Raw genomic sequence first — 11,961 nt, forward strand, 5'->3', positions numbered from 1 at the left:
CATGGATGGACCATGAGAGCATTATGCTTAGTTAAATAAGTCAGAGAAAGACAAATACTATATGATTTGTTTTACATGTGAAATCTAAAAACAAAAAAACAAATCTAACCTTATAGATATAGAGAAGAGATTGGTGGTTGCAAGAGGTAGTGGGTAGGAATGAAAGTAGCAGTGAACTTTTGTTTTTGTTTTTTAGTTTAAATAAACTGAATAAAATTTTTTAGAAAACAATTATTTTTTTGTATTCTATGTATTAGACATGTACTAGGCCTACTGTCACAAAGATGAAAAGATATGGTCAGTATCTTCAAAGAGCTTTCTGTATTGTAGAGAAAAAATCAAATACTTTGTTATAATATTAATAAATATTCTAACATGCAAGGCAGAATGTGAGCCCAGAGGAAGATTTAAGTAAGCCCGAGGGATCACAAGGCTATTCTTTCAGTCCCTTTAATATCAACCTTTTTGCTATTTCAGGACTTTTTGCACAGCCTGTCTCCTTTCCATTTGAAACGATTCCCCTTTTCCTTATATAATACTTCTTTCACAAATTAACAAGCCTTAGCATTAATATCTCTTTCACAAAGAAGGCTCTCTCTATCCCTTATTTACTTTCCTAATTATATAATTCTCTCTTTATTTCCTTAATAGTAATTGTTACAATCAATTTTATCTGGTTTGTTTATTTTTTACGTTTAACATCTATTATCTCTCCAACAGAATAGTGGCCTCATGAGGGCAGAGACATTTTCTGTATTAGTGATGGCTATAATCCCAGTGTGAGGCACTATGTCTGACACATAACAAACATGCAATAAATATTTGCTAAATAAATAAATACATTCCATGTTAATAGGATGGAGGGGTATTTTATGTAAAGTGCATGAACAAATCATCAAGGAATGAGAGAACATGGTGTGTTTGGGGTAAGCAAATAATTTATATTTTTGGAAACATGAAGATTAAAGTAAAACATTGAAGTATGTGGCCTGGTAGTTATTCATTTATTCATCAAATATTTATTGATCATGCCAGGCATTAAAGATTTAACCTCAAGAATTTTCTAATCTGGTGGTGATGGTGGTAGTGGTATGTGTGTATATGAGAATATACTTACGATATCCATATATAATAAGAAGTGTAGAGGTGGGTTATGATTTTGAAATGGAGTAATTAGAAACTGCAGAAAATATTAGTTGTATAAAAACTTGTGAAAATTAGGTTTGAGGGACTGAGCAAAGTGGAATCTAGAGAATAATGTTCTAGGTGGAGACAACAGAGGAAACAGCAAGAGCAAAGAAGTTGATCAGGCAGGAATAAGCCTGAGGTGCCAGAAATATATCTACTGGGTCTTTCATATTATATGAGAAGATTAGAGTTTATATTGCAGTCAATGGGAGACTAGGAGATATTTATTTTTGTTTGTTTGTTTATTATATTAGATTACTTTGATCTAAGTCCAGAAGATAGCTTTGATGAGGAGGAGACTAGAGGCAAAAAAAGAAATTATGGGGCTTATGTAATTGTTTAACCAAAAGATCTTACCAAGAAGCATCTAAACTGTACAGAGATTTCATTAGGTAATAACTATACTTGAGGTAATGAATGTCAATTAGCTGACTTATTGAAGATAATTGAAAGTACAATTCATTGTACTTCTCTACTACTTCGCATTTTCACATATAAACCAAGTAGAGAACAGATATATATAACTAAAATTCTTCAAATATATATAGTGTATATATACAGATACATAGATGATAGATGATTGATAGATAGATAGATAGATAGATAGATAGATAGATAGATATGTACAAATGCAGAATTACTTCATTCAGTAGTAGATTGAAAGGGAAGATGCTCGCAATATTTGAGATAATATTTAAGAGTTCAATAGTTATGTGGTTTGGAAATTTAAATTGTGTCAATAGAGAATATTATATGTGCTGCTAATTATAAAACCCTCTGCAGTTTCAGGCTTGCAAAATAAATAGAGGAAGAGAACAGAGTTTTGACTTCAAGCTTATATTATGTGAAAGTTAGCCAAAAAATTAAATTTTAAACATCAGTGCAACATTCTTATGGAATCAAGGATAAAAAGTGTGTATTCAAACCTTTAAATTTTTAGTCAGTGTTTTGTTAACCAATAAAAGTAATTTGTCTTTTTTTTTAACTTTGAAAAAAGAGTTTTATCTATCACTTTACTGAAATTACCAATATTGAAATAAACGATAAAATGTGAGAGAAAAGGAAATAGTTAAAATAACGACTTTTATTTCCTCTGTCAATTTTCACATCACGAATTGTAATGTTTTAATCTTAATATAACACAACCAATATTTTTTTTTACTATTTGCCAGGAATAAGGCTCCTATAACAATAACTCATTTAAACATTGCCATAAACTATAAGGTATATATGATTATTATTTTTATTTTTTAGTTGAGCCCTTTAAGAAATTAGCCCAAAGCTCATTAATTCAACTAGTATTTGTAGAGGTTGCTATGTGCCAGGTGCCATGATAGGTTCTGTAGGAATGGTAGTTATGCTATAAAAGTTGTTAAGCTTTGTTGATAATTTCATTAAATTTACAGCAATTTACTTAGACCAGAGATCCCCAAGAAGTACATAGTTTCTACAGTTAGCTCTTGAACTCTCATCAAGTGAATTGCAATTATCTTTGCTGTGGAATCTATCCTTCTTCCTCCAGGTCAGACAGTAGTTCTATGTGTTGTTGGACAGGTCACAGGGCACAAATTTAAAACTCTCCCCTTTCCGAGGGGTTTGTTCCATTCATTTAATGGGGATAATGTAGATTGTCTGGATTCTATGTGTTGAACATATGATGCATCATTTGTTGGCAAAGAAATGTGATATTTTGATTGAAATAAGATGTATTAACTTGTGGATTAGCTTGGTGAGTTAGGAATGGTGTATATATCACTAGGTTTAGACTCCTGGTGGGTTTTTCAAACTAAAACCACCCCTTGTACTTCCACTTACCAGATTCTAACATCTAAAAACCTCCATAATTCTTGTTTTCTTTCTACTTCTAATCTTTTCCTCACGATTTGCTTCCATAGTGGTTATCCTATAATGGAGAGCTAACTAATTACGGAACCAGGTCAAAAGTCCCTAGATGAATGGAATATTTGTACTAATGGAGCCCAACGTCCAAATTCCACAGTAAGGATGATGATGCAGTAGAAACCAAATTCCAGGATACCTTAACTAAGGTTTTTTCATTAAACAGGGCTTGGGTGAGTCCTGCTAGCAATCATTTTGAGCCCTTTTTTCTCTGTTTTTATGGCCAACAAACCTATATCCATTCATTCTGATTGATATTTTCTTCTTTTATTCACATTTATATCTTCAAAAAGATTATATTCAAATTTCAAAAATCTGAGACTATTCTTAAAGTTACTTTGGATAACTGCTCAGATTCCCTGCATGGTGGCCAATATTTACCTTGGAGAGAGTAATCTTATTTCTCTCATGTTGATAGTTTTTTAATTAAAATTTTTTTCCAGGGAGTCTCTAGTAATAAAAGCATTATTGAACTGAAATATTCATTAGCAAATCAGACCAGTACCTGGAATTTTGCTTTAATATTGATTCTCTTGGATATTCTGTTAGCTCTAAAAAAAGTTACATTTTGTTTAGCTGCTGTTATAGTAATTGATTTTTCATACATCTCTTTTCACTTTGGTGCTTCTTCTAAATTTTAATTTTGGGCTTATTTTAGAGGTGTAAAGTATCACGTCCTATTGCAACAATTTGGAGATTCCCAAAGTAAGTATATATTTTACATATTTCACTGAAGAAGTATTTATACATGAGTGTGTATATGTGCATATTCCATCATGACCATTCCATGAAAAATAAAAATAGAAACTAGAGAAAAACACAGGTACTTACTGATGAACATTTGGTTTGGTCAAATCTATATAGACAATTAACAAGGTGAATGAGCATGCGATCCAGTTTAAATACCCTTAATTCCCTGAATAGTTAAGGTAAGCAGAACATCTTAATGATATTGAATGGAACTTGCATCCTCATTTTGGGTAAAGGGATGTTGTTATTGTTTTGTAACACATGTTCTCTTATTAAGTTTGATTATTTAGAATTCTTAAATTAAAATAAAGTTTTTAAATGCCTGAAATGTATGTTGCATCTAAAAATTGACCGACCAGGCTTTTAAGTGACGGCTGAACATTAATTATCTTTTAAATTGCCCATAGCATTAATATAAGGCAAGTCATCAGAATTTTATGGCTTTATATTAAACAGTTGACTAGACAGTTGAGTTTATGGTCTATTTTAAACAGTTAAGAAAGCTGTTAAGTTTTATAGGTTTATGATAAACAGTTGGCTAAATATTTATCACATATGATTATTCATACTTCACATTAGAATAGATTATTAAATAATCTGCCCCTTATAGTGCTTGAAAAATTATTACATAATCTAGGATAGCTAAAAATCAATAATGCTATTGCAGCTGATTTGTTAAATGTCTTCACTCATTATATAAGCATGTGACTCTCTTGGAAAAATCATAATTTCTTACATTTTCATTTATTTGACTGCAGAAAAATACAATCTAATCTCAGTAGAAATTTATTTTAAACTATTATATTGAATAGAGTTTATTCAAGATATTTGGCTGTATCACAATTGGTATAACTTCTTAATATGGCTACATATGACAGGGCCAATAGGTGGATCTGTGTCATCACTACATAACCATGGCAAAATGGCCTCATCAAATCTTTCTATTGTGCCCAATTCTAAAAATAAGGATAGATAGTTGCAGATATGACGTACATTCTAAATCCATTAATTGTGATTAAAAAACAGATTCAAAGGACTTACAACCTTAAGGGAGTCAGGGGCTCTAAACTTCCATAATCGTTAATACTATTATATACTTCTTACTAAGAGTGTGTATGTGTGCGTGTATGTTTGGAACTTAAAATGCCCACTAGATAATTCCCTAATTATTGAATAATATAATTCATAAAGTCATTAAAATAAATTCCATCAAATTATACATTATGCTATATAGATTATTATTTTGGTAATATTAACCATTAATATACTTGAAACAAAGAGATAGTGTGCATGAGTTATTGCTCTATGAGACCTAATAGAGAATAACAAAGCAAAGTTGAGATTTAACTGCTGGGTAGACACCAGACTCACTCATGAGCTAAGATAACTCCTACCCCACAGAAATGAATACAGTGTACATGATTCAACTTCAAATTCAGGAAAATTATAATTTATTTTATATCAGATTCACTCAAATGTTTTTGGAAATAATTATGTTATATTTACAAAATCTAAAGCTCTATGTTGTAATATTTGCTGACCTCTTTTCCTTGGTTCCGATATAGCTTTATGTCCTTTCAATTCTGTTTTTGTAATCATGAAGCAATTAGGGAGAAAGTGACTACTCTATAATTTGATAAGTCCTTCTAAATCTGTAAATTCTTTGTTCTGAGGAATTATTTTATAACAATAAAAGGGCTCACATTTGCACTGTATTTTTTATTTACATAGTACTTTAACATTTGTAAGGATAATTTATTTTATTAATTTGACAGAGTTCTGGTTTGATAAGAATTCTAAGTTAATTTCCATTAAATTAGGTGATGCATGAAGGTGATATGGTACATTGGCAGAGAGAATTTTTCATTTTGAAGTTCCTGTTTAAAATTCTAGAGTTCTCTAATTTAATATGTAAATTAAGTCTTTAGTTTTAAATAGTCATAGGATGATTTATGCTATGTGAATACAAATCAATGCTAATGTAATATATTTTAATACCTGAGCATTTACTGAAATGAAGTTGGAAGGTACGTTATTTTTATACTTCCTATATTAAAATACTACCGAATTTTACACTACAAAAACCTGTATGCTTTGGTTAATACCATTTAGCATTTCTCCCCAAAAGGTGACTTAACTGTGAGAATTTAAGGGATTAATATATCTCAATCTCTGTGACTAAACTAAAAAACATATTTAAATAATTTTAAAGAGTTCCATAAGAAAACCTGTAACTGTGATTTTTATATTTTATAGTAAAATTTAAATATTTTTAAAACTTTACTGTTTAAATTTTTTTAGAGAAATTCCCTTTATTCTCTTCTTCATAGAAGATGCTTTTTATAACATACCCTCATGAGTAAGAGAGAAAGCAAAACCTATTAAAAAAGCAAAAGACCTCAAAACCTTTGTGGATGGCAAAGAGGTAGCAGTTGAGTAGTGTGAAAAATGTTACGCCAAAATAAATGTTAACTGGGCTTCACAATCCAATTCACAAACACCTTACATTTTGGCATTGACACTGTAATAGAGAATTAGCAAGATCTTTCTCATTCATTCATAAGGGCCAGCAGTATATGAAAATAGAATAGAAGAACTCTTACCTATATGACTTAAAACAATGCCTCACAAAATTAAACACAGAACTACAAAAGAAAAGGAAAATGATCATGCACCAATAGAGGTCTAGAGGTCTAATTTGAAGAGGCTTATTATGAGGAAAATAATATCTTCAAAACAATAGTTTAACTTAAAAAATAAAACAAATGTATTCTACTCAGAATATTTGTTATAAAATTTATAAAAATTTGTATTATTTAGTACTGAATGAAAAAGGTGTCCCAGTAAAAAAAAAAAAAGAAAATAAAAAAAAGAAAACATACATTATTTCTGCGATTTCAATGATTTCATGTGTTCATTGGCAATCATTACACACTCTGGTTTTAGAAGCACAGACATGAAGTCCAAGAGAGTCTTGCCAACTAGAAGAAATCTCTTCACCAAGCTGTCATTTAATTTTATCCCACCTTCTCTCTTCTCTCTGAAGAGAATTATGAATGACCAACAACATTGGAAGAAGCACCTACTCTATAGAAAAAGAATGGTTTCCTCCTAATTTCCCTATAGCTTATTAGTGATATGCGGTGTAAGAAGTGTGTGATCTTTGAAGTTAGAGATTTGTGCATTCTCATTACATTTCTAGCACTTCTATGTATGATCTTGGGTAAATCTTTCACCTCATTTTAGCCTCCATTTTTTGATTCTTTATCCTACATAAAGAGAGCAATGTCCTGTTCATCATGTTACAGTAAGGGTATAATGATGATGTCCATAGAGTGTTTGGCATAGTACATTTTATTCATTCAGCAAGAATTGACTGTATGCCTACTCTGTGTTAGCCATAGTGATAATCCCAGAAGATAGAACTGTAAACTGATACGGTCCCTGGCCTTCTGGAGCTCAGAATATATGAGGCAAAAACAGAAACAAAAAGAGCAAATTGATAAAGAAACAAGGCAATTCATATATTTTAGTAAGTTTTTAAAAAGAGAAAAAAAAAGTGATATATCAATGGTGTAATGGCACCAGCTCACATTGTCATGGCTAGTAAGAGCTGTTTGTTTGCATTTCTTCTCAACTCTACACTTAATGACATGACATTGGTAGGGTAAAATTAACCATTGTCAGGAAATTTACAGCAAGGAAATCATTAAGGGCCACAAATCACCCTTTCCCCTTCTTCCTGCTCCTGAAAGTCTGTTCTTATATGTTTACCAGAACGCTACTGGGTGTAATAGTGACAAGGAAGCAAGGATGATTAATAATTGAGATGGTCAAAACTCTCTGAGGAGATAGCATTTGATTTGAGGACTTAATGATCAGAATGAGCCAGTCCTTGCAGAGATCCAAGGTCAGAACGTTTCAGGCAAAGAAAACAGCAAGTACAAATGCTCTAAGGCTTGGAATGTTTGAGGAACGGTTATACAAAAAAAGATAATTTATGACAGTGACTATTTCTGAGAAGATAGTAAATTTGTTGGTGTTACAGAGAATGACCAGGGTTGTGAGCTTCTAGGTGTTTAATATGTGACATTAATTTTGAAAACCGGTTTTAATCCAGACAATCTAAGATCTAGAAAATTCATTAGCTTATGTAAGATAAGCTAACATCAAGTTTTAACTTTCTGCTAGGACTTTATTTCATCTAATCTTTACAACAAACTCATTAGACAAGTAAAGTAAAGGTAACTTTGTTCCTCAACTATTGCTGCTAATTAATGAAGAACTCAGGCTGGAAACTTGGTAAGGCTAGGCTTAAGGGCTACACTTGGTTTCTAGTCTGTATTACAGTGAGAAATTTCAAGAGGAGAAAGGAGAGTAAGAAAGAAAAGAGAATGTGCCAAAAATGCTTTGGCAGGCCTAAAAGGGGCAGAAGGGAGAAGCCATTGGACTTGGGCTCCCAAAGGAAAACCCCAGAAACTGGATCAAAGATCAGGAGTCTATAGAAAATAATTGCCAAAGAGGCCCTGCATCACAGTGGTGACAGGACTAAAGACAAACTGCTTATATCGCCAAGAGGGGATGTTGATCCCAGTCTTTGAAGTCCCTTCATATAGGTTTGATCTTTGATTCATCTTCCAGAAAATTAACTATTTGTGGGCCTTGAAATTTATGATGAATTTTGAAGAAATTTTTTCTGTATTAACTTGAAAATATCCTGGCCATCTATATAGTAACTATTCTAATTAGATATTATGTATCACCAATTTTAATACTTAAAAAAGTCAAACTTTTGATCTCATTGAAATATTTTTTCTCACAAATTGATACAAATAACCAAACACCTTTTTTCTAATTTTTATACTTTTAAAAAATGTTCCCATTTTGCATACATGAATGCTTTTATTAATTATATTTTACTGATATTTTTTCTTTAGTAAGGGTAACATCTAGAACCTGTTTTAATGTTTAATAGTCCATCTTATCTATGATTCATAGGGAGAGGTACTTAAGTGTCAAGGGACATTTTCTAACAGTATGGTATGGATTTCTATTTCTTGGAATCGTAAATGAGTCCTTTTGCAATAGAATTTCTAAGAAAGTCTTGATAATGCAACAGCAATGAAAATAATAAACTAATTTTCATACAAAACCAATTTTCATACCGAGGTTTTATGCTTATAAAATAAACCTTGCTATTCCAGTAACTAGCATCACATTCAAATAATTCTCTTCTCAGTTATTTGCATTTTAAATTAAGGAAACAAATTAATAAGAATATTCAAGCAAATGGGAGAGTAGGAAGGCAAATGAAATAGGATCCCTGGCACCTGTTGCTTAAATGTTATTTAAATATATTTCCTTTTTTTTTCAAAGTAGAATATCAGTTTCAAATATGAGAAAAATAAAATTTAGCACCAACCTCCTCAAGACAGAGGTGTTTTTCTTGGAGGAAAGTTCAGGATGAGGAATGGTGTGCATAGCTACAGGAGGGTAATAAAGGGCAGTGGTACTCAAAGTAAACGAGGCCTAGTGAACATGCCCAAGGACTCACTGCACTTGAATATGGGTTAGAGCTTTTCTCTGTGAAGAAATATTGAGTCTGATGTATATTTCTATTGATAGTTGGAAAAGACATTTGATCATACCTGAAATGCAAGTCTTTAAAGGAGAATTGAGTTTCAATGATTCCAGTTGTTTTCACTCGAGAATGTAGAACATCTTGCTCATTGGGGACATATTCAGGAGCTGTTATTCTGTCCAAATCATTAAGGTAGCTAATAAAAATCAAAATAAAATAGCATATATATTTTTAACTTCGCATTTGAAGATATCAGGATTTGGTAAAAATAAATTTTTTGTTAGGGTCCGTTAAAATTATTAAACTCTAGACTGGTGCTTTTCAAACTCTGCTCATCAAAATTATAAGAGCTTGGTGACCAGAATTTTGCAGAGTTCTGAGTATAGCTGGCCCATGGAGATGAAGCCTTTTTTAAAGGTAGATAGATAAATATTACCTTAGCTTGTATTTTATGAGGCTTGTATGGTAGATTTGCTGCTGTATAAATAGATGTTTGAGAGAAAAGTTCTCGTTATGAAACTTTCATCATCCAAAAAACTCCTACTTGTAATGGTAGTCACTAAACTAGTCTCAAAATGTTGTAGTTTGTATTTAGGCACTTTGAATTTTAAGAATGATTGGTTTTAATATTGTAATTTGAACGTTCTTGTGTTGTTTCTCCATGGATTGTCTAACTTAGGACTCTGAACAATTTTTATTAAGTGCCATGATTTTATCCAATTAGCTCAATAAAAAAAAACCTTTTGACTTTCTTGCTGGTCCATGCTGGAACTAATTCATGAAATTGCTCAACCACCCTGAGCTAGCACTCTTGGATACAAAAAGCTGAATTTAGCTACTCCTGCCTCCTCTTCTCTTCCATTAGTGCATCAGTGTGTCTTACTCTTTCCCGGAAGCCATATTTAAAAGCCCTACTGTTACACAGCTGAATACTACCTTCTTTCAGCCCAGGATCTAGGAGTGGTGATAGGCAGGAATGTGATTAAGCCTGTGCTCTATAAGAGTCTGTTAGATTAGAGAAAATATTCTGCTTTTAGCTTCATCCCTGAAAGCAGATAAAGTCTTTAGACCAAAACAATATCTTATTGCTTTAAAAAAGTTGAAAACCATGGTTCTAGACTTTTAATAAAAAAGGCTTTAGTAGCTTAACAATATAGCTATTTCTGTGAAAATGTTAGAGAAATAGTCCAGTAAGATTTTTATGACAAAATTGACCATTATAATTAACCAAATTTATACAGAACCTTAAATATGAAGATCATGGTGAGCATACATCCATCTAGACAGATTTTGAGAAGTAGAATCCAACTGTATATTTGCTATTATTTAAAAGTTGAATTTTTTTAGGAGCTAACTTATAGAACTGTTATGCTGTAGCACCTAGCACAATGCCTTAAAAGACGAAGCTATATTATCATATTAAAAATATAAATTTAATAGCAGTATACATATTCTTGGAGGGTATTTCTTCTATTAAGCCGAAATAAATTGAGACTAGGCAAGTGCCCCAAAGGAATTTTGGCCAGAGACAAATAGATAATCACATTTTAGAAACATGAGTGTGTGTAATTTGAAAATTTATCATTATGTTTTTATTCTAATAAAGTTGAATTTTTCTTTAGAAAGAGGATACTAATCAAGATATAAATATATCAGAAAAAAGTATAGGGAAACTTCTATTGTTTTGTTATATTAGGGAATGTTCTTTTAAAAATTTTATTTTAGTTTATCTATTTTCTATTTTGTGAATCAAATTCCTTTGTGAATTCTTTATTCATTAAGTCTGCATATGTGGTATGTATACTGATGGTTAGCTGGTTCATGCAGGAGCAAAAACAAAACAAAAACAAAATAACACAAAACAAAACAAACATGCCTGCATGATAGAGATCAAATTTATTGTAATGATAGCTAAATGAATGCTTTGGTAAAGACACATTTTAATGCATGTATAAATGATTTCAAGCAAAACAGAAGTTTTAGCAGAGGGATAAATTTGCATATAAACGCTTATTTTAATAAACAAATATAGGATTTTGATGCAAAAGCCTGTGGCCTAAAACTTAAACCAAACCAGAGGCCTTAAATACATATAATTCAAATCACAAAAAAATCTGATTCTTTTTCTAATCTTGTAAAATAGTATTTTTTCCTGGTGAAGTCTATGTTAAATCAAAGCATATGGAATTTAAATAGAACACTAGACAGCTTCAGTCAGTAAACCATGAGGTATTAAAATCTTTACCCTGTTTGCCACACACTTTTCTTTCGGTTTACTGATAGTGATGGGGAGTGAGTGTGAGGAAGGTGTTATGTTGCCAACAACTGTTAAATAGAGATAGTAATAGACTGGTAAGATTTTAATGACAAAATTATATTACATTGATTAGGACTCACCTGTTAGCCTTAACTTGAAGAGTCTTTATATTTGAGAGAATAACAAACATCTCACTTTCACCAAAAATGGAAAAAAGAAGAGAAAGGAAGGAAGGAAGGAAGGAAGGAAGGAAGGAAGGAAGGAAGGAAGGAAGGAAGGAAGGAAG

At 31.5% G+C, this 11,961-nt stretch overlaps 1 protein-coding gene across 1 annotated transcript in view; it reads right to left on the reverse strand.

Annotated features, from left to right (window-relative positions):
• Positions 1 to 11,961, reverse strand: part of GNAT3 (G protein subunit alpha transducin 3) — a 54,527-nt gene that overhangs the window by 11,545 nt on the left and 31,021 nt on the right. The window contains exon 5 of the mRNA XM_011365235.1: positions 9,486 to 9,614. Coding sequence (XP_011363537.1) covers positions 9,486 to 9,614 — 129 coding nt within the window. The remainder of the gene's footprint in view (positions 1 to 9,485; positions 9,615 to 11,961) is intronic.

Source organism: Pteropus vampyrus, unplaced genomic scaffold (assembly GCF_000151845.1).
Source record: "Pteropus vampyrus isolate Shadow unplaced genomic scaffold, Pvam_2.0 Scaffold107, whole genome shotgun sequence".
Classification (NCBI taxonomy): domain Eukaryota; kingdom Metazoa; phylum Chordata; class Mammalia; order Chiroptera; family Pteropodidae; genus Pteropus; species Pteropus vampyrus.